Source organism: Grampus griseus (genome assembly GCF_964374135.1).
Source record: "Grampus griseus genome assembly, chromosome: 2".
NCBI lineage: Eukaryota > Metazoa > Chordata > Mammalia > Artiodactyla > Delphinidae > Grampus > Grampus griseus.
Window position 1 is genome coordinate 83,913,784 of NC_139018.1, and position 22,979 is coordinate 83,936,762.

The 22,979-nt window shown below is 58.0% G+C and overlaps 1 protein-coding gene across 1 annotated transcript; it reads right to left on the minus strand.

Moving 5' to 3' along the window:
• Window positions 1-1,283: 1,283 nt before the first annotated feature.
• PLCB2 (phospholipase C beta 2) lies at window positions 1,284-20,502 on the minus strand. The gene is given in 34 exon segments (XM_082648280.1): window positions 1,284-1,572; window positions 1,575-1,653; window positions 2,199-2,375; window positions 2,743-2,829; window positions 3,504-3,561; window positions 4,123-4,218; window positions 4,309-4,385; window positions 4,496-4,661; window positions 4,748-4,979; window positions 5,089-5,133; window positions 5,395-5,470; window positions 5,599-5,693; window positions 5,862-5,966; window positions 6,381-6,480; window positions 7,060-7,224; window positions 7,773-7,927; window positions 8,443-8,567; window positions 8,701-8,785; window positions 9,755-9,851; window positions 9,974-10,083; window positions 10,222-10,384; window positions 10,986-11,070; window positions 11,342-11,424; window positions 11,705-11,862; window positions 12,030-12,176; window positions 12,256-12,422; window positions 12,603-12,703; window positions 15,076-15,151; window positions 15,258-15,311; window positions 15,394-15,473; window positions 15,599-15,739; window positions 16,329-16,397; window positions 17,045-17,122; window positions 20,399-20,502. Coding segments are annotated over 34 exon segments (3,771 nt in total). The 5' UTR covers window positions 20,483-20,502; the 3' UTR covers window positions 1,284-1,417.
• Window positions 20,503-22,979: the final 2,477 nt, after the last annotated feature.

The window sequence follows — 22,979 nt, forward strand, 5'->3', positions numbered from 1 at the left end:
AGACTCTGCCCGGCCTGACTGAGGGGCAGAGAAGGCAGTCTTCTTCCCCTGAGCGGTCATTGGTCAAAGCTGGGGACTGCCCAGTGGGCCCTATTTGGCACTGGTTCCGGCTTATGCCCCATGCCCAGGTCAGTGAGTTCCTCTAGGCCTGGATCCTCATCCCTGTGAGGTTCTACCCCTGGGTTGGGGAGGAGATGGGGCAGCTGAGTGCTCAGCTGGAGTGCTGAAGACAGGGCACTGCCCTGGGGTGGCGGTGTCCCGCCCTCCGCTGTCTCCAGTGTGTATGCAGGCTGACTAATGACAGGCCTTACTCCTCTGAATGCGCAGGCCCCCTAGCCTCACCCTGCAGCCAGGGACTGCTAGCATCACAGAGATCAAGCCCCCAGAGGGATGGGGGGAGGGGCTAATGGCATTTGCTATAACTCTCTGATAAGAAAACAGCCCAGAATCAACACCCACCCTGCCTCTCCAAAGCCAGTGTCTGTTTTCATTTGCGATTTGGGACTATGTCAATAGGTGCAGTGAATAGCTGCTCAGAGGCCTCTCTACAGCCTGTGTCTGGGTCAACCATAACGGCCACAGGAGCCTGAGAATGCGACCGGGCTAAGTCTGCCTAAAGGGGCCCAGGTGGCCTGACAGCTTGCGACTCCCCAAGAGGGTGGGGGGCACCTCTGCAGGAGGCTCTTCTGCTCCAGCCCTGAGGGTGGAGACAAGGAAGGGCCACATCTGGTGAGGAGTGGAACAGAAGGGTGACATCATTTTCCAGTGGTTGTGGCATCAGGGCCGGCAGATGGGGAAGTGAATCCTCTTCAAGCCCAGAGGCAGGGCCATTCCACTGAGCTCTAGAAGGGACCTCGTGCCCAGGTCAATTCTCATGGACTTTTTCCCCAGCCCACTTCATTTGGGGGGCACTCTACTCCGCTGCCGCTCCCCATTTCTTTTATTTATTTTTGGCTGCGTTAGGTCTTCGTTGCTGCGCGCGGGCTTTCTCTAGTTGCGGTGCGCGGGCTGCTCATTGCAGTGGCTTCTCTTGTTGCAGAGCACAGGCTGTAGGTGCTCAGGCTTCAGTAGTTGTCACTCGCGGGATCTAGAGCACAGGCTCAGTAGTTGTGGCGCACGGGCTTAGCTGCTCCGCGGCATGTGGGATCTTCCCGGACCAAGGCTCATACCCGTGTCCCCTGCATTGGCAGGTGGATTCTTAACCACTGCGCCACCTGGGAAGCCCTGCCCATCCCCACCCGCCTTTCTTAGCTGTAGAACAGAGGCCAGGCTTAGGCAGGAAATCTTGAGACAGGGTTCTTTAGTAGGAGTAAGAAAGAGAAAAATAAATAAACCTCATAAAGTCAGGAGAGAAAATGGTGCTGACCTTGTCAGGACAGCCTGAGCTGGGGCACATGCTGGGAAGTACCCCCCAGGCCTAGGAAAAGTGGTGGCTGGGCTCTGGGTGGGAGAGTGCACAAAAGGCCGTCCTTCTCCCCTCACCCCCAGCCCCAGTTGTCTCAGTGGCCTGAGGGCCACACAGCTGAGGCAGCTTTTCCACATCAGCCTCCCATCCCCCAAAGGCAGGAGGCAGGGAAGGCACCTTAGCCTGGGATCCTGGGAGCAGCTGTCCCCAGGGAGCTGGAAGGAAGTGCTGGACTCTGTATCAGGGAGCTGACAATGAGGCCAACTCAGGGCAAGCCCGAGATGGGGCCTAGAAGCCAGGGTGAGCTGCCCGCCTTATGGCAGGAGAGTTTGGAATTTGGACCTGCTTGAACTACAGGTGATGGAGTAGAGGTTCCAGGTGGCCAGGCCTAACCCTCCAGGTGAGGAAACTGAGTCTAGAGTGGCACACTAGGAAATGCAGAGTGGGGCCAGGGCCCCATTTCATGCCTCCAAGTTCATATTCTTTTGCCCTCAACAAACATGTGACAGACGCTTGTTCAGAGGGGAAGCGGAAGCAGGAGGGGCAGGGTGTTGGACGGAGAGGACCTCAGACCCCAGATGGGCCCCAGCTGGCCTGCTTCCTGCCTCCTACTTAGCCTGGCTGTTGAGAAAGGGGCTCCAGTGTCCAAAGGAGCTCCAGCTTCCCGCAGCTTCACGGTGCTGGGGCCCTTTCCTCGAGGGGGAATGGACTCACGTCCCAGAGAAGGGTGAATGTCCTTGCAGAACGTCCCAAGGGCATGGGGGCATCAGAGGAGGGTCTCCTCGGCGTCTGTCTTCTCTGTGAGTGCATCCTGCTCACACAGCTCCCTGGAGACCCTGCAGGGCCTCTCAGGCTTGTCCTCCTCCGCAGAGGGCAAGCAGGCCCTGAGGCAGGTCCTCACCGACTCCTTCACTTCCACCTCCAGGCCCTTCATCTTGGCCTCGTACTGTGCCAGCGCCTCCTGCTGGAACTGTGAGGACAGCAAGGACCACCCTCTGGCTCAGGATGGGCCACCTGCCCACTCTTCCTCGCCTGAACAGTGGAACCAGGAGATGCCTGGTTTGTTCAGACCTCCCAGGAGATCAGGGTGGGAGGTGGGGGTAGTGGAGCCCATCAGGGGGTCTTTCAGGAGAGGGAATACCAACCAAGCAAAGAGATCTGCAGAGCTGCCTCATGATTCCCTGGGAATCAGAGCCCTGACCCCCTGGAGAGGGGCAAGTCCCCCACGGCCACCCACCTCTTGACTCGCAGCTCCCCGGAGCTGGGTCCCTTTACACCCTGGAGCCAGGCCAGCTCTGCTGTGGGCCAGGGTAGTGGTCCCCCCCCCCCCCCGTCACCTGCTTTTCCATCTCCCGGATCTGTTCCAGGCAGGCTGCCTGCTTCTCTTCCAGCTTCTCCTGGTGCCTCTCCAGGTTCTCCGTCATCTGGGCAGGAGTGAGAGACAGAGAATCAGGACAGCATAGGCAGGCAGTCTGGGGTGAAATCCAGCTACAATCCCAGTCAACGAGCTGGGAGCCTTTGGACAAATTCCTTAACCTTTGAAAAGTTGGGTTTTTTGTTTTGTTTTGTTTTTTAATTTGTAAAATGAGGATAATAGTACCTGTCTTGCTGGATTGTGAAGGATTATATGAGACAGTTCACGTGAAGCACCCGGCTTAGTGCCTGCACAAGGTCAGGACTCAGGAGCTGGCAGCTCTGTTACTGTTGTTAGTAATCCCCAGGGAGCTTTAGGGCCATTCTCCACAGGGCTTTCCTTCCTCTTCTGACTCCCTGGAAGCCTAACTCTGGAAGCTCCCTTGCTCCCTCTCACCCACCCACCCCAATCCCACCTCCCCTTGGCCAGCTGGCCCATATCATTTCCATCGAGGGCAGCTGGCCAAAGACAGACTCCTTTAGGCTGGTATCCCAACCTCTGCACAAAGGTCAGAACCCTGGATGGCCTAAGGGAAGCCCCTCCCCTCTACTGCCTCTCCCCCCGATCCCTAGCTGGTGGGCCACTCCAAACAGTGCATCTCCTAAGGGCAAAGTAAAGGCCTTGGGGCCACTCCTTCCCTCAGAGAGAGAGAGTGTGTTTGGGAAGGGCACAGCTCTTACACACCTGCTTGAGGACCTGCACCACCTCCTGGATGTGGGAGTTGTTAATCTCTCTCTTCAACCTGTTGGGGTGATCAGAGTTTCAGAGAGGGCAGGAGGCCCCCGGGAAGAGCTGGATGAGACAAATTCTCCACAGGGTGTAGGCAACATGAGAACTCCATCGTAGAACCCTCTGTGGCTGGCATGCATCTATGTCTGGTCTGGGAACCAGCCAGAGAGGTAAGCATGGGGACCCAAGGAGGATCTAAGGAGATATTGGGAGCCCTGGGGGCCCTTTGAGGGAAGGGCTTCCTCACTAAAACGCACTGTTCTTCAAGGCATGCATGGGAAAGTGTAGGTGGGAATCAGCTCTCCCAAGGTTTCACCTCCCTCTTTACACACTTGATTTTCCCTTAAATTCTCCTCTTTCCTCAAATAGTGGTGGCATCTGTGTTTTGCCTAGGGAGGACATTCTCTGATCAGAGGTGACGGAAGTAGAATTAACTTTCCAGCACCAGGAGACAGGCACATCTCTGGGAAGCAAGTCAGGACCCACTCGTAGGAAGGCCCCTTCCCACCCAGTGTGGTTCTTGCTCAGCACTGGGCCTGGAGTTTGAGTCCTGCGCCTCCCCTCCAGGGCTCACCTCTCCTGAGCCATCTTGTCTGTGGTGACCTTCATCATGGCCTGGATCCGATCCAGCCTCTTGGCCTCCAGCTTTTTCTTCACCTCTTTGGTGTCACTGCAGAGAAACAGGCATCAGGAAGATGCTTCCTGCGGCTTGGGCCCTCCTGGGAGGTAAGAGTCAGGCGTAGAAGGGAGGCAGTCTTACGTCTCCAAAGTCTCCTTGAGGGTCTTCAGCTCTGCAGCCTGTTTCTCTCTGGCCAGCTCCATCATCTTGGTCATTTGCTGAGGGAGAGGAAGGACCGGCTAAGCTAAGACCGAGGAGATGCCCTTGGCTGTGCAGAGGGTGTGGGGTCGATCGGGCCCTCGCTCCCTCCCCTCCCCGACGCTGGCACCTCGGCCACTTGCTGCGCCCTGCACCTCCGGACACACTCGCACTGCTCCTCGCCCTGCTGCAGCAGCTCCAGCTCCAGCCTGTCCCTCAGCTCTCGCAGATGCGCGCCCGCGCCCTCGGGGCCTTCGGCCGGCGCCGACCCGGCGGGGTCCTCGCCCGGCGGGGTCCTGCGGAGGCCATGTGGGGACAAGCCGTGAGCCCCAGGCCGCCCGCGCCCGAGCCGCGGGGGTCAGGATGCCTCCGCCGCCCTTACCTGTTTTTGCGGGAGCCTTTCCCCGGGCCGAGCTTGCGGCCCCGGCCCTCGCCGCCGCCCCCAGCGCCCGGCGGCCGGAGCTCGGCCCGCTGCGCCGCGCCCCTCTGCAGCAGCTCCTCCCAGCGCCGCGCGCCGCGCCGCTCCAGCTCCCGCAGCTCCTTCTCGTGCCGCCGCTGCAGCTTCACGACGCTCTTCAGCTCCCGCAGCTCCTCCAGGCTAGCGGTCCGCGGCTCTGCTGGGGCAGGCGTGAGGCGCGCGCCCCCCGGGAACCGCCCCCCACCCCGAGTCCCGGACCCTCCCCGGGCTCGACCCCAACGTGACTCGGTCTCAGCAGGCCTTACCCGCAGCGTCTTTCGTGGCCTCCTCCCTGGCCTTGGCCTGGGCTGCTGCAAGAACCAAAGGAGAGGCTCTCCGGTGCCCTCGGCTCGGCCGCTCCCGCGCCTCCCGGGGCTGGCGGTGTGGGCCCCCTGCTGCGCGCTGCCCAGCCCGAGGCTTCACATGCAGCCGTTCCCTCCCCAGGTGAAAGTTTTCGGGGTTGTTTTTGTTTTTGTTTTTATAGAGAACTGCCGCCCGTCTGGGATGTGCCTACCGGTGCAGCGGAGAGATCGAGACCCTTCCGGTAGGTGCGGGGACCCCGCAGTGCGTACCTGCTGACCCGTTGCTCGGTAAAGCTGATGCCCCATTGACCTGGCGGGCAACTGGACTCCCGAGAGGGAAGGGATTCTGTGTAGGGAGAGCGTGTTAGGAAGGTGTCTCTCTCCCTGAGCCCTGGACTCTGCCCCCTCCCTCATCTTCCCACAGAGAGGGTGCAGCTCATGGGGGCCCCTGGCAGTGGACCTGACAACACAGACCTCAGGCAGGCCTCCCATGGCTTCCTTGAGCTTCACAGACTTCTTATCATGAGCACTGAAGAACTTGATGGGATTGGCGAGGGCCACCGTGAGATCTGGGTGCACAGGGACATGATGGGCCTGATAAGGAGATGTACCTGGGAGCCTCCCCCAGCCTCACCTACGCCAGAATACCCTGTCCTGCCCCCCTCTGGAGGCTGGCTTGCGGAGAGAGGAGGGGGGATGGACGCCCTGGGGCTTCCAACATTCCAGGGGCCTCCCACCTGCCCAGGTGTCAGGTACATAGTCCTTCATCTCCAGGAAGACAAAGAGTGCAGGCATGGTGAGCGGCATGTTGCTCTCGCTGTGCAGGCACAGGTGGTGGTATCCTGTGGGACATGACCGGGTGGCCGGTGAGCCAGAGCCCACTGCTGCCCAGCACTGCTCACCAGCAGCCCAGTGCTCGACACTTCTGGCTTTAGTCTGGTTCTACCTCATGTGGTTACTGTTAGGATTAAGTGAGAAAGTGTTATAAGCCTGTAAAGCATTTTAAGTGCCCAATAAGTGTCAGCTACTTGGGAAACTGCCCCAGTAGTTTCAGAGAATTAGAGACATTGTGTTGGGTGGGCAGAGTCCCCACCTCTGTCAGTTTCCTGGAGAGGTACTATTCCTGCCCCACTTTCCCAGGCTGATAAAATGATAAGGCCACCTCCCTGAAGCTGCCGCACACTCTGGACGGGATCCTGATGCTGGTCTTGGTCTCAGACCCACTGGGAACAGCAAAGAAGAACCCCTATCCTTACCAGAATTCAGGGCATTGATGGGGATGATGCGGTGTCCAAGAAACTTGTTGCCGTCCTCCATCACAGCCACCCTGAGGGAGGCCAGCTCAGGCATCAAGATCTGGGGAGAGTTCAGGACAGGACAAGCTGGAGAGGGGAGAGAGTGGCCAAGCTGCCCCCCTTCCCTGATTCCAGAAATCTAGGGTCAGTGTGAGAACATGGCAGGCTTTACTGGATCTGGTGAGGACAGAGGGCCCACTCTAAGCCACACACATAGACATCCTAACAGCTCAGGTCATGGCTGGTCCACACAGGGCAGAGAGCTGGATATGCAGCCCAGGGCTCCAGGGGGCCTGGTGCAGACAGCCCTTGGAAGCTTTGTCAACAAGTATCCAATGGGAGCAAAAGGCCCCGTGATTCCTTGGGTCCCTGCACCCTGGTCTGGGAGTTCACATTTCTGCCTCTAATCGTAACATGGACAAGCATGCACCTACACACATGTACACACGCATACAAAACTTGCCCACAAAGTAAGTTTCTGTAAACTTGGTTTTTGGACTCTTGAAACTCAGGAGGGCACAGATGAGGGGTGGGAAGAGGAGGAGGATCGAGGAAATCCCTTTATGTATTTTCTCTTCTACAAGTAGAGACCAAGAACTAGGGACAGATCCCAGCCCCTGCCCTGATCTAGCCACCCCACCTTTTCAAAGACAAAGGGCTCCTCCTTCCAGACAGGATTGATGGAATTGGTACTGGGTGACAGCTTGGTGCGATAGCGCCTCTTGGGGTCCCCAGGAAGGCCAAACAGCTCCACTTCCACATAGGTGCGCACACTGCGTTCTGACAGGAACTGCCCAGAGATCACCTGGAGGTTGGGGCCCATGGGAGACCAGCATCAGCTCCCCCACCCAGGCCATTCCCCAGAACTGAGGGCCTCCAGCCCCCCTAGCTGAAACATCCATTCTTGGGTACTGTGAAGAGCCCCATTCAATTCTGGCCACAGAGTAGAGGCTGTGTGGCTTAAGGGTTACAGCTAAGCTCTGGCACCCAGGGTGCTTCCAGCATTTAGGGAAGAGGTGTGGGCCTCCCCACCTCCCTCCCCAGCGAGGAAGGAACAGGGCCCTCCCCCCCCCCGCCCCCCCGGCCCGGGGCCTGGGGCTCCTGCTGCCCCACTCTTTTCCCCTCCCCCACCCCAGCCTCAGCCCTTCCCCTTGGTTTCCATGGGGACCAAGAGGCAGCCTCCAGTGCTGAGGAGGAGGCAGTTTCCAAGGCAACTTGCTACTTCACGAACTGGCTCGGGCTGAAGTTTTCGGGATATCAGGGGAGGGGGTTGGGAATGGAGGAGTGGGGCTCCTGTGTCTTTCTCCTCAAGACCCCAGCCCTCCCGGCCACTTGTCCACCTCAGGGCCTTGCCGTAATGGAAAGGGTGGTGGCTACCACCACGTCGATGCGGTCCACCGAGAAGGGGTTGAACTGCTTGTCCAACCGGCGCATGAACTCATGCTTGAGGAGGTAGCCACTCTGCCCGTTGAACTCAAAGAGCGCCATGTTCTGCTGCATGGGCAGGTCTGGGGGGCACAAGGGCACTCAGGAAGGGCGGCCCGGCTCTGGGTCTGCACGCAGCCTCTCTTTCCACATTTCCCAGCCTTTCCCGTCTCGCAAATGGGGAGGTTGGGTGGACCGTGAGGATGAGGGTTTCTCATGTCCCAGCCCGGTTCCTTAGGGTCTCATCTCTCAGGAAGGGCCCGCAACCTGGAGTCAGCAGGAGCAAAGCCACAACCGGACCTCAAGCTCACAGTGGGAGTTGAGGCCAGTGGAGCAGGTGTTCCCACAGACCCACTCGGGCCGAGCAGCCAGAACCCATGCCAGCACCCTGGCATCATCACAGACATACTCGTATACGTGCAGTCACATAGGCATGAGCTGATGCACTAAACGCTCACGCACATGCACATGCGCCCAGAGCCTAAATGAACATCAGCCCCCCTGCCCCCAGGTCTGTTCCAAAGACCCCCCCCCCCAGGGAAGGGGTAAAGGTGGGAGGGGCAGGGGAAGGTTCTTAAGGGCCTGAGCATGCCCTCACCCATCGTCTGGAAGTTGAGGGCAACCATCTGGCAACCAGCATTCCAGAACATCTGGGGCATGTAGTTGGAGGAGTCCATGCGGGTGCCCTTGGGGTAGATGCGGCTCATCTGGCGCTTGTTGTAGCTGCCGCAGGGTATAGGAGCCAGCAAAGCCACCTGCACCGGGAAGACCCACAGACCCCCTGCGAGCCCCGTCCCAGGCCTCCCCCTTCCCTCCACCCCACCAGGGACCCTGGCTAGTGAGGTCTCAAGGATACTCCACAAACTGCACTGAGGACTTGGAGAGCAGGTCGTAAGCCTTGAGCTCCGTGAAGGAGGAAATGACATAACTTCGGTTCTTCTCTGTGTAGGGGAGAAAGAGGAAGGAGAGTCCGCGTCAGCCTGTCCCCTCCCACAGACTTGCCCTCCCCTGTGGCGCGGCTCCCTCCAGCACAGAGATGCCTCCAACCTAGCGTTTCCACCGAGGGCTGAGGGTTGAGGGGCCACCCCCGGGGGTGGGGAATATGCAGATCTGTGTGGGTAGCAGTGTGTGCTGGAGGTAAAGGGTACGCACAGTGGATACATACGCACAGGGATGGGGTTGCGTGCCAGAGTCCTAAAAAGTGGGGTACATGCCCTGGGTGGACGCAGAGGGTGTGGGAAACACGCAGCGATGAGCCCGCGGGGTCAGGAACACGCTGTGATGCACAGGGAACAGGGTGCAGGGGTGAGAGGCACACAGCAAGGGTGGTGCACAGGAGGGGGTGCAGGCTGGGGCTTCAGGGATGACGAGCCAGTGCTGCAGAGTGCATGCAGAAAAAGGTGTTCGTGTTGGGGCTGTGCACAGAAGGTGAGAGGAACTCATTGCGCGCATGTCCAGAGAAGATAAAGGTAAACAGCGTGGACGCGCTCAGAAAGGGAAGGGAACAAGGGGCAGATGTGCGCTGGCTGGTTTCTTTGCCTTCCTCCCCCTCCCAGGAGTTCTCATGCCCAGGCAGCCACAGAAGGAAGCTGGAGGAGCCCCAGGCCGCCCGGCCGAGGTGGCCCTTGGTAAATGACCTGCCTGTCACCGACACACTCCAGAGCATTCTGCTTGGTGCCAAGTTCTCAGTACAGTGATGGGACACTGGGAGCCACTGCCACTTAAACATGCCTCTGCCTGGCTCCTCTGCTGGGTATTTATAAACAGGGCCCCCAGCCCAAGGAGAGGGAGGACCCGCCTCACTCTCACCCCCACCCATCAGGCTGCTCTGGCGTCAGGACACGCTTCCTAAGGGCCTTCTCCCGAATCTAGCCTAACTTCCAGCTTACCACCACCGCATGCTAACTCACGGGCAGAGGACTCGAAGGAGATGAACTTGGTGGGTTGGACGTAATTGACTAGGCTGGACATCTCCTTGTAAGCCGTCACCTCCAGGCCCGCTGTGCCCTAGGGAGAAGGGGGGAGGATGGGGAAGAGGCCAGCTCAGAGCCCAGGGGCCCGGTCCCACACCCCCGCCTGGAGGGCTCTGCAGTGGAGCTGGCAGAAGGGCCTCGTGGCTCCCCACACACCTCATCTGACTGCATCTTCTTCATCCCTTCTTCATCCAGGTTTCCCGACTCCTCCTCTTCCTCTTCCACCTCCTCCTCCTCCAGCTCAGCCCCTTCCTCACCAGCCCACGCTGCCACATACAGCTCCATCAGCACTGGGGGCGGGGGAGACCCCAGCACCAGGCTGGCTCTCCCCTCCAGTCCCAGCCCCTCTCTCCCATTCCAGATGCTCCTCCTCGGCCACCCCCACTCCTCCCAGGCCGCCTCACCTGTGTCCTCACCCACAGGGACATTGGGTGGGCCGCTCCCCTCAGCCTCCCCACCCGGCTCCTGGCTGGGGGCTGGGGGACCAGCAAACTGGTTCTTCTTGTTCTTGATGAGGATCTTGCCTCGGAGATCCTCAGGGCTGGGCAGGGGGATGCCTGGTTTCAGCTGTGGGAGAGGAGACAGGGTCCTCAGCACTATCTCCTCACCTTCAGGGAGTAGCCCAAGCTCCCGCATGGCAAGCTACGCTCCAGCTGCCCCCGGCCTAACTCTCCAGCCTCTCCTCTCATCACTCCCACCTCGTGCGCTAAACCCCTGCCTGACCCAACTTATCCCAGCTCCTCAGTGATCTTTTCTCAAGTACTCAGCCTGCCTAGAACACCCTTCCCCACTCTCACCAGGATAAATCCATTCTTTCCCTCAGGTTTCAGCTTAGCCATCACCTCCTCCAGGAAGCCTTCCCTGATCCTCAAGACCAGATCTGGAGCCTCAGGTGCTCTCATAGAAGCCACTGGTTGTAATGGCCTGGTTACCTGTCTGCCTCCTGACTAGAGGGTAAGTGATCTGAAGGCTGGGACTGCCCCTCTGCTACTGACATACCCCCCAAGCCCAGCATAGTGCCTGACACGTGGTAGATGGTAGGACCCTAGCCCCACGTCCTCCCAAATAAACCCCAGCATCCTCTGGGGACATCTGCCTCGTTAATCTGGCACCCTGCCCTGGCTCCCCAGCCCTCAGACCCAGATGCCCCACAGTGAAGTCCACTCACTGGGAACTTTTCCAGTGGCTCTGTGAGCAGCATATCCCCAAATATCGTTCGGCAGTACTCGGCCATCTTAGCCTGTTGGCGGGGTCTGCAGGGAGCAGAAGTGGGTGTGCTTCAGCAGCTCCACTCCACCCTCTTGTCCATCTTTTTGTGCCCCCTGATGACCCAGATCAGGGGCTCAAGATGTTGGGGAGGCAGGGACACAGGCAGGAGAGCCTGGGGTCCCAAGGAGATTGTGTTGAGACCCGGGAGAGAGCCAGAAGGCATGGCTAGAGGCTGGAGACAGTTGTGGGGAGGGCAGCTGCAGGCGGGAGATGGGGCCAGGGTAGAGAATGAGGCTGGATGGCCTGGATACGCACGAGTCCACGTGGTTTTCAAACGACAGGATGACCGGATAAGGGGAGGTCTTAAAGGCACTTTCTGCAATAGCTTCAATTGCTTCCTGGAGGAGAAGGGGACCCCATGGGGAGGTCAGTGCTGTGCCTCCAGGCTTCGCCTCCCTCAACGGCATCCTTCCCCACTCCCCAGTTTCAACACACACGTAGAATTGGAGGGCCACTCTTGGCCCTGTGTCTCTTCTGGTCCTCTCTAGTACCCACACTGGTCCAAGGCCTCCCAGCCATCCCTCCTCTCTGGCCTCACTCCCCCCAACCCCAAAAAGCTCATGGCCCAGGGCCCTCCCCTAGTGCCACTGCCACCAGCCTCCACATGACGAGTCTCGCCTTGAAATAGATGTCTGTGGTCATGGTGAAGCCGTGGGTGATAATGGGCTCCTCGTCAGGGGGCTTCCCCTTCCAGCAGTCCAGCTCCACGCAGCGGCAGCCCGCCAGCAGCACCTGGCGGTACATCTCGGCGGAGGAGAGGCCTGAGAACTGGCCAGCTGAGCCAGAGGAGGGGCGAGGGGCGGGGACTTCACTCAAGGGCAGTCCAGCTCTGCCCCGCCCCACTCCGTCGTGGGCAGCCCGTGGGCAACCCCTGCAGGGGATTCAGGGAGCAGGAACAGCCCCCGTAAAAGGAGAGGCTGGCGGTGAGGTCGCCAGGGCCCACCTGTCAGGTAGGTGTTGTGGGAGGAGTTGATGAAGTAATGGTTGAGCGGCTGCGTCATGTCGTGGTGCAGCAGCAACTTGTCCTGGGCCAGCACGCTGTTCTCTGGCCCGCAGAGTAACCATACCATGCCCTCGGGGGACAGCTGGCCTGGGGGACAGGGGTGGTTGTCAGGGCAGCAGCCCAGCTGCCAGGACCATGGAGGGTCAGAAGTTCCCTTAGTCCTCACCCCTCTGCACGTTGATGCCTCTGGGCTCGTACTTGTCGATGAGGCCCTGCACCTGGTCAGGCCGCGCAAGCGGGAACAGCAGGGAGTTGAGCCTGGAGTCGCGCTGTTTCTGGTTGATGAATTTGGCCAGGTGCTCCTTAGTCATGTAGGGTTTGGCCTTGGCGTGGCTGCAGGCCAAAGAGAGGAGCACAGGTCTCCTCTATATCCCCTGGGCTGGGGGCGGGGGTGTGTGTGGTGGCAGCTGGGACAACCCCCTTCTCCAGCGACGCTACCTAATTGTCAGCATGGCAGGTGGGAATTTTAGCCACCACCCCTTCCCCAAGACCAGCCCAACCCAAGAAGCTCACTAGGAAGTGAAGATCTCATCTATTTCTGGCCGAGGACAAAGGCTCATGAGGAAACTCTTGTAGACGGATTCTGGGAAGTCCTCGGGATTGATGGCATCATTCTGGGGGGATAGAGAGTCACCTGATGACTCCTGCCCCCACCTTCCAGCACTAAGAACCACAGACTAGGCCCAGCCCTGCGCGAGGCGGCTTGGGGAGAGGGAGGGCTCAGGGCAGACAGAAGAGCATCAGGGGCACCCTAAGCCCCCACTTTTCAAGGCCCTGGTTGCTGAGCAGAGAGCATCTTAGCTGGTTTGCTTTGCCCCTGGATTGATACCGGCTAATCTCTTGGCTGGGACAGGATTCAAACTAAGAATGACCAGAACTGGGAAGAAAAGAGCTCAGAAGCAAGCTACTTTACGCTGTTTGCCAGAGCTGTGGGCTATCTTTTTCTTTTTAATGGAGGATAAATTTTCAAAAAGGAGCAATTTGCATACAAACAATGCACCTAACAACGGAACCCCAAGATGCACGAAGCAAAACTGACAAAACTGAAGGGAGAAATAGACAATTCAACAACAACAGTTGGAGACACCAAAAAGCACAAGGAACGATAACAAAAAATAGACAGATTGGACTTCATCCAAATTAAAAATGTTGGTGTTCCAAAGGATACTGTCAATAAAGTAAAAAGAATGGGAGAAAATATTTGCAAATCAGATATCCAGTAGTAGACGACTTCACACTAAAAGAAAACCCAACTGAACGATGGGCAATGAACTTGAATAGATATCTCTCCAAAGGCGATATGCAAATGACCAATCAGCACATGAAGAGATGCTCAGCATCATTAGTCCTTAGGGAAATGCAAATCAAACCCACAATGAGGGGAATTCCCTGGCGGTCCAGTGGTTAGGACTCTGAACTTCCACTGCAGGGGGCACGGGTCTGATCCCTTGTTGGGGGACTAAGATCCAGCAAGGCGGGTGGCGTGGCCAAAATAAATGAATAAATAACATAAAACCACAATGAGATACCACATCGCACTCACAGGATGACTAAAGTAAAAAGAAGAAAAAGAAGACAGACAATAACAGGTGTTGATGAAGATGTGGAGAAATTGGAACCCTCATACAACGCTGGTGGGATTGTAAAATGGTATAGTCATTTTGGAAAACAGTGTGGAATTTCCTCAAAATGTTAAGTATACGGTTACAATATGACAGAAGAATTCCACCCCTAGCTATGTCCTCAAGTGACTTGAAAACATACGTCCGGACAGAATCGTTCATAGCAGCATTATTCATAATAGCCCCAAAGTGGAAACAACCCAAATGTCCATCAACTGTTGAACAGTTAAACAAAATGTGGTATATCCACACAATGGAATAGCATTCCACAATAAAAAAGGAATGAACTACTGATACATGATACAACATGGATGAAGCTTGAAAACACTGTGCTAAATGAATGAAGGCTGACATCATATTGTATGACTCCATTTACAAGAAATGTCCGGAAGAGACAAATCCATAGAAACAGAAACAGAAAGTAGATTTGGTGGCATTCGGGGTTTCTGTGCCTTTGCATTCCATTCCAGAAAAACCCATCAAATGTTTTCCAGGGTCATTCTGGAAAGCCAACATCAGTCTTAGTTTGGAGCAGAGGCTCTGAGCAGGATAGCTAGACCGAATCTTGGACCCATCAGCTGCAAGCAGAGATGGCTCAACGGCTCCTGCCGGGATGCAGGAGAGCTGATAAATAAGGAGGACTTAGCCAAGGTGGGAACTCGGGAGGCAGGAGAAAAGGAGGGTGGATGTGACAGCCCAAGTTGTGCCCTCAGCAGGAGCCCATTCCCACCCTCTCCCCAACCCCAAGCTTGCATCCCCTGTGACTCATTGCACCGAGGGGTCACCAGCTCCATAGAGTTGAGTGTGGGGGAAGTATTCCTTCTGAGATTCACGTGGACAAGTGATCCATGAGGCCTTAGTTTTATTTATTTATAACATTCCAAATTCTTACCAGGAGAAAAGACTCCGTGGAATCCACAAAGGCACTGGCCAAGGGAGGACAGGGGCCTGAGATCTACCCCCGCCAGGCAGGAACCCTGGCTCAGGGCTGCATCTGCCCAGAGGGCTCCTTTTTGTAAGTCACATAAGGCATCTCATGGGGTGACCCCGCATACGACTTGTAATTAAAAATTACTTGAGTAAAAAGAAAGGAAAAATGTTTTCCTATTGGAACTGAAGGGGTATAGACCAACCTGCTCTGAACCCGGGCACCTCAACCCCCTGCCCTGGTTCTGTCACTGTGCCTTGTATCAGGAACCGGTGGCTTTAGAGTGAACTGACTTTTCGGGCTGTTGGCTGGGACTGAACTGTCATTCCTGCCCTCCCCATCCCCACCAGGCCTGCCCAGGGTGCCCTCTAGTCCAAGGCAACTCAGATGAGAAGGAGAATGCTGGGCGTGGGCTGGAGTGGGGGCAACCACTCACCTTGCCTTTTGGGAGGTGGCAGGCGCTGAGGGCAGCTTCCACCCGCTTGCGGTCAGCAGGAAACATCTGGAAAAAACTGAAGAAGCAGAGAAAAGCACCAGGCCAAGAGAGGGGTCAGGCCTGGAGAGGGAAGGCCTTGGGGAGCTCAGAGGACATGTGGGGAGGGAGGAGGGGAGACTCACTTCTTCACAGGAATCTTTCCTTCAGGGTTGAGCTGCATCTTGAGTTTCACCAGGCTGGTGGGCAGAGGGCAGCCCGTCAAGGCCCGGGCTGACACCCTTAGCCCCACGCGCTCAGGCCAGGCAGGCAGGCACTTACCTCTTGTCCAGGAAGGTGCTGCGGGAGGCGTTGGCCATCAGCGGGTGCTTGGCCAGAGCCAGGACATCTTCAGCCCAGTCCTGCAGGACCCCAGGGCACAGCAGTCAGGCCCCCAACCACAAAGGTGCCGCCCCACGCCGTGGCCCAGGCCCGTCTCTCAGGCTGTCCCAGGTGCCCAGCCCCAGGCCAGGCGCCCCCGGTGCACCTTGCCCACGTTCTCTTTGTAGGAGACGAAGTTATGGAAGGTGAGGTCCACCATGTCGGGGCCAGACACCACGGTGAGCGTCTTCAGCAGGAAGTTGTTGTCAGGAAAGTCCATGTTGAAGACATCCCGGAGCTTCTGGCTCTGTAGCAGGTCGTGACAAGGTTAGGATCAGAGGTGTGTGCCCCCGTCCCTGCCCACTGTGGCTCTCCCTGTCTTTCCCTCTCAGCCACTTGAAATCTGGCCCACGGGGGTGGCATCCCATCCATGCCCATCTTAGGAGCCACGGGAGGGAGAGGCCCACAGGAAGAGATTAACCAAGACTTTGGGGCCTGGGAGTTCTGTGTATTTTGTTTGCCATTTTTCATTTGAAGACAGATTCTTAGTCCCCAGTCTCAGGGAATCCTGCTTTCCACCAATCCCTTCCTCCAATTTTCCTACCAGCATTAGGCAAATATAGGCAAAGCAGTCGGGGTGGAGGGGGAGAGGATGCAAGCAACACCTCCCAGACAGCCTGGGGTGCTCTAGGGGCAGTAGCTGGCCACGCAACATCTCCATCCACTGTGCCCTGATACCAAAGCCCCTTGCTCAGCTCAGGGAGAGACCCTCTGCTCAGCCCACGGACCCTTCCCTGGCTCCAGGGATCAGGCTCCCTGCCCCCACAGGGACTCCTGCCCCAGCCCCGTGGAGCTGGTGGCCGTGCTGATCCTGGGCTGCTACTGGGCCCACTTACCTTGGGCATCTTGGCAAACTTCCCAAAGCGGGTGTCCCGGATGCTGGTGATATCCAGAAACTCCATCTCCTGGTAGGAGCAAAGACAGGATGCGGACAAAGACCTCAGGTCAAGAATGAAGGGCAGCGAGGAGGGAGCTTCACACCCCTTCACATCTTGGCCAGCTGCCTTCTCTAGATGCCAAGACTGTGGGGCTTCCCAGACCCCAGCCTTCCCTCCTCAGCGATCGGGCTCTCCTTCCTCATGCTGACCCTCCTCCCTTCCTCTCTGGCCACTCCTCCCCTGGCCGCTGGAGTTACTTGGGAGCTGTGACCTCCAGCCTCCCCTCCACCATCCTGGACTCTCCCCATGTTCCCCCTCCCTTCCTTCCGCCCAGGTGCCGAGGACCTTCTCTGATCTCTCTGAGCCCTCAAGTTTACCCAGAACCACAGGCAGGGAATCAGCCTTCAGCAGTAGCTCTAATTCCTTTCTCTCTCTCTCTCTCCAAGGGATGCGAAAGCTGAAGCATCTGGGCCCAAGGCAGCCATGGTCGGAGCGACTGCATCCTCCCTCCCAAAGCAGAGAGCCCCTGCCCACAGGAGATGCCCCCAGAGCCACCCTTCCCAGTCATTCTATACTCCTGGCATCCACACCTCCACCCCTGTGTCATCGAGAGGCTGCTTGGACTCAATGGAACAGCGGGAGCTCAGGGCCACGGTAGGTAGGGGCTGCCTTACCTTATTCTGATACGTCCAGTACAAGTAGTAGCCCTTGGGATCCACACGGAGGATAACCGGGGAGGCTATTGTTGTTTCCTGCAGGGAGAAGGAGTCAGCTCCCTGCTCTGAGACTTCAGGCCGAGCTTTCGTGGCCCGGGCCAGGGGTTTCAGAGCTCACCATCTGCCTAGGAGGTGGCCATCCCAGGGATCTGCAGGCATTTCTCTTTGTTCTCCAGAGCTAAGGCCTGGGTGTAAGCCTTAAAAGCTCTGAACCAGGGGTGGGGAGGGGTAGAGGATTGGAGATGGCATTTCTGGAGGAGAAGAGGGTTTCCCCTCTAAATCCCAAATAGAAGATCTCCCTCTAGACCCCAAGCAGGGTCTTGGCCCCCACCTCACCCTATTTTCAAGGGCCACAGCTCAGCCAAAGAGGTAGAATGTCCCTCACCAAGACTCCACGCTACCCCCAGGAGAGCTGAACGCGGTGAGAGCTGAGAGCCCAACTCCCACAGAGCTGCCTAAGCTTCCTGCCTGCCCAGCCCTTCCATCCATGAACCCCACTGCCCCACCCCCCAGCTGTCCCAAGTGCCTTCCCACCTCCCAGCCTCAGCACCCAGCCCCTCTTGCCTAAAATACCATCAAAGACTAGCTTCTGCAGAGCCTTTCCTGAAGCATGCTGCAACAACAGGGCGGAGGCTGGTTCTCAGACCTGGAAGCCCCTCCAGGAAATCCCCAAGGGGCTCACGGACTCCCGGGAAACGAGCCTGTACTAGACCGTGAGCTGCATGTGCCATGTTTGCCGAAGGAGCAGGTGAACGAAAAATGAACTCGCTTCTGCGTTCCTGCTCCACTCACAGAGCACACAGCCTACCTTTTATTTTAAGGGTCTTTGTAGGCACAAATAACAAGATACTAAAATCGAAGTTTCCCACAAGGCATGGTAGTTGACTGCACACCAGACCAGACCAAATGCAGAATTTACAAAGGAAATGGCCCAGAAAAAGGTTCCCAGATTAGGGGCAGTTAGGATATGGGGGAAAAGAGAATACTGTGTGAGGAACCTAATTTTGGAGAGAGCTGTGTTGTGAGCTCCCTTCCCTTCCTTCCCCGAAGGGAGGGTTGGGGTACCTGACCCCTCACCTTAAGCTCGCACTTGGAGAGCTGTCGTCACCCCTGCCGTTGTGGTGCATGACAAACTGGGGTCTGACTCCTGCCCAGGAAACTGAGCGGGTGAGAGAGATGCTGGTGTGCTAGGTGAGCCCGAACCCCCGGAGTCTGTGGGGCAGTGAACCCGTGAGTATTTTCTGGGTCCAGAGTGGGCCTGTGGGAGAAAGGGGCAAAGCCAAAGGTGCAGGAAGCTGAGGGTGGTAACTGGATTCTCCGGGGCTAAAGAAGTAATTTGAAGTGAGCTCCTGAAACAGAGATGGCAGGAGGACCCTGAATAAGGGATTCCCCAGCTCAGGGGGAGGGTCTCCTAAGGACCCTCAAATATGCGCCTGAGAGAAAGAAGAAGACTTACACTTCCGCCAGGCCCACTTCGTGATAGCAACTGCTCCGTGAAGAACTTTGGTACCTCTTTCCCTCCTTCCTCACTGTACCCCACCCCTGGTGGGCATAGAGGAAGATCAGGGAATCCTCCCACAGGCCTTTCCGCAGGGCCTGCAGCCCACCTGAAACCATTCTTGGAGGTGGGGCAGAAGATGTCATTCTAAATTAAGACTGGAGTTTTGAGTTATAACTAGTTTCTGAAGGTAGACTGGGCTTTGTGAGGAAAAGTGTCCTAGGCTTGTCTATTCCCCAGGAGAAAATGGAACGTCTCATGACGGGCTCAGTTTCCTTCCATGCGTCATAGGGGAGCTTCTCCCACAGAATACATTGGCAACGGGCTGTGGGACACGACAGTGAGCTGGGATTTGATTACATCCTGTACATTGTGCTTATCCAGTACCCAGGTCATCTGCCTACAGGGCCAAAGGCAGTCTGAGAGCAGAGCCTCGTCTGGCAGGTGCGTGTGCCCCGTGACGGGGAAGGTTCCTGCTCGTGGGAGGCAGGATCCAGGACCCTGCAGTGCCCTGCCTTGGGGAGGGCAGCGGGCCTGCCAGGTACACGGATGCTGGCTTGCAGAGAAGGCCACATAGCACGTCCCCATCCCTGATGACCCTCTGCCCAGTCAGGTTACACGTACTTCCCAGAGGAAGGGAGAGAGGCCGCTTCGCTTTTCATTCTGAGCCACTTCCCTCATTCCACAGGCTCCTGGGACGTGGCTCCACCATGCCGCAGTGACCACACCACTCGTGGGGAAGCAGAAAGTCTCTCACCACAGGCCCGCTCCCATAGCCATGGCAACCAGATTACTCAGCCTAGCCCAGCCCCAAAGGCCTGAGAGCCTTAACTCACAGACTCAGAGCCCCCTCATCCCACCTGTAAGGAGGAGGAACCAGCCCTAAGGGCCCTTCCTCCCCCCCGCAGCCAGTCCAGAAACTTCAGGTTCCCTTCCTGGGAGCAGCCAGTGCTGACTCTCACGCTGGGCCAGCCCAGCAGTCTTACCTCCCTGAAGGAGGGGCCCCAAGTTGTTCCTCTCACCCGCCCAGGAGAATCCCTGGCCTATGGCAACACACACATCTTCAGGCTCCGGGAGGACCAGAGGCTGGGAAGCAGGCCCAGTTTGGGGAGCAGCAGACACAGTGGAGACAGAGGTGCAGGGCAAAGTGTGGTTTCCCCTTCCCTGCAGACGGGCCGGCGTCAGGGAGCCAGGCCGAGAGCAGCTGGCGGAAGCAGAAGTCTATCCGTTCCCTCCCAGGCCCCTGGGAGGAGAGCCTCCAGTTCTCCCTTGGGGTCCAGGAGCCTTTCGTGGCCACCTCACAGCAGCTGGGGGAGAGCAGGGCATCCCAGGGACAGGGCCGGGGCCAGGTGGGGAGGGGTGAGGATTCCAGTCCAGGCGTCCGTCTGGGGCTGGAATGGGCTGTCTGTGCTGGGAGTAGGGGCCTGGCTCACCTCTGCTGCTGGCCCTGCCTCAGCTCTGGGACACCTTTCCTCCCACTGCCCAGACCGGGAGCAACACACCCTTCTCTTCTTGGGGGCTTTGGGGAAAGACAGACCCAGACCCAGAGAAATTTCCTCCTATGACCACCCAGGCAGCCATCGTCTTCCCACATCCAGACAGAGCCTTAGCCCCAGCAGCCCAGGGACACAGACTGGGGGCACACACCCTCCCGCCCAGGTTTGTTTATCTGTGTAGTTGTGTCAGCTGCCTGGCCAAGCAACACAGGCGCCTGAGTCCTGGCAGACATAAACCAAGCCAGCCCCCCCCCACCCCGGCAAAGCCCCAAGCAGGGCGGCCGCCACCCCTGCAGCCCTCCGCCCAGCCCCACTCACATCATCCCATCTGATGAAGCGCTCCCCTTGGCTCAGATAGGCCTTCACCCCGGGGGGTTGCAGGACAGGGTTAAGCAGAGACATAGTGCCAAGCGTCCGTCTTAGGAGAGGCTGGGCAGGCACAGCGCGCAGAGGGGAGGAAGGAGGGCGGGCGGGGCTGGGGGGAGACTAGCTGGGCTCACATGGCACCCGCCCCAGCTAGTCCGGAAGTCTGGGCGCTCTTACAGCCCGCGGGGGGCAGTAGCTGGGTGCAGAGCTGAATGCTTCGGCCAGAGGCCCATCTGCCTTTCAAATCAACCTCATCCCGCCCGCCCGCAGTGGGGGGCTGTGGTCACTGCTCCTGCCCAGGGAGGCCGGGCTCCCCTCCGCAAAGCCCCCCGCCCTCACCCGGTGCCTCAGCACTTCCTGCTCAGGGCTTCCTTCTCTGTGCTGCTCAAGAAGCAGGTCCCGAGGCCTGGCCGCCCCGAGCAGGGGCCTCTCCGTCCCAGGGGTCATCCCTGGTCAGATGTGGGAAGGGGCCAGCTGGGGATACTGCTGCCCAGGTGGACACTGAGGGGTGCGAGCAAGGAGCTCACGAGGGGAAGGGACACCCACAGAGGTGGGGTCCGGAGCACAGGGGTCACTCTCAGAGGCCGAGGAGCCTGGGACCACCCTGGAGGTGGGAGTTGAGGGAGAAGCAGGGTCCAGCTGGGACTGAGCATTTTGAATAAGCAAAGTTTGCTGAACACCCAGCCCCTCCTTTTCGGTGCTTCCTCCCCATGAAAATGAGGTGCAAGTGAGGCAATCGCGCCCCTCACCCGCGTCACACGTGACTCCCTCCTCTTGGCCTTCCGGACCTGGACGAGGCCTGAAACCTCACTGACCAGCCGCCACTCCACACACCGCTGCTTCAAGCACCCCTCAGCCACCAGCCTCCACCTTGCTGTCCTGCCAGGCTCCCTCCTCTGCCCTGTGCCGGGGCCTGTGGGAGAGAATGCTTGGGGCAGGAGGGCTGCTCGCAGGGGCCTCAGCTTGCAGTGCTGCTCAGGACTTATGGCCCTAACTCTGCTCCGGCCCAGGGCCCAGCCCGGGAGCTCAGTCACAGCCCAGTCCAGCCCAGCCCACTTCCTCTTGCCTAATCTGCTCTCATCACCCTTCTTAACCAGCTGGGGGAGCCGAGAGCTCTGCCCCGGACTTCCTTCCCCTCTCAGGGCCCGGCTTTCTGTTCCAGGTCCCACCGTGGACATTTGTGCCACCCCCTGACAACAACGGGACCCTCACCCAGGCCCTAGAACTGCCTCTGATGGCCAGTCCGACCCAAGGCAGGAGGATGGGGGCCTCTAGGGGTTGGAGCTGAGGGGGTTCCTAGCACAAAAATAAGCCCTGGAAAAATGATTCTAAGACCACTGGGGTGGATCCTGGAGCAAGGCCTGACTGAACCTGTGGAAACAGCTTGGGAATCCTCCATGCTGCCATGCCCTGTGCCCTCAGGACTCAGCCGCCCTCCCCTCCCTCCAAGCCCTGCTGTCTCTCATCTCTCCTCCCTCATCCCTCCAGCCTTGGACCCCTCTGGGGGCCCCTCTGGCATCTCCTGCTCTTCCGATTCCCTTCCTGGGATCAGGTTCCCTCTCTGTCTGTTTGAATGCATTTTGCAAGGGAAATCCCTGTCCCTTCCCAAAGCCCCTGCACCTGTCACCTGCAGCCGGCCCTGCTCCTGTACCCAATTCCTCCCTCTGGTCCACCCTGCAACCTTCTCTCTACTTTGGGCCTGGAAAGACAATCCCCTCTCTCTCCCTCGGCATGGGGATGGGGTAGGTGGAGGCGCTCTCATTTCACAGGATTGGGGGCGCGGTAGGTGGAGGCGCTCTCATTTCACAGGATTGGGGGCGCCACAAGGAAGGCAAGGATTTCAGGGCTCTTTACTCTTTTACCCTTTCTATCTCCGGCTTTGAAGTTTGAGGCTCTGAATCCACAGAATAAAGCCTCACCCATCTTTACCCAGTGATGACACTGCCTGGACCCTGTTCTTGAGACCCCCAACTGTAGCTTCGTCTGTCCTCGCCTGCCCACATCCTGCAAAGCAGCCCTCAGAATGCAAGAAATCCAAGCAGCAAAGGGAGCTGGGAAAACCTTCATCCAACAGGGATATTTTTCTTTTAAAAATACATTTAGGTTTTTTTAAATGTGAATTGACAAAAATATTGTGTAAATAATGGTAGACTGGATACAGAGAAAATCAGAGAGATCACATGAACACACAGTTTGGGAGACTGGCTCCTGGGCTGAGCTGAAAAGAGGGCGCCTCAGACAGTCTGCCAATCTCATCCCCCCCCACCCCCGAGGCAGAAGGTGAAGGGCGAGGATGCCCCCTGCTGGGCGCACTGGAGAGCACGTGCCTCCTGGGGAAAGGCTGGGAACCCCGAAGGCAGACCCTTAGGGAAGTTGCCGCTGGGTCTGGATCAGTTGTGAAGATGGGTATGCTGGAGAGTTTGGCACATCCGAGCTTTGGGCCAAGAAGGTCGTGCTGTCTCCCAGGGAGATACTGGTGGCCTGGAGCCCCGGGGGCAGGTCCCGAAGTCACTTGCTCACTTGGCACCTCTTG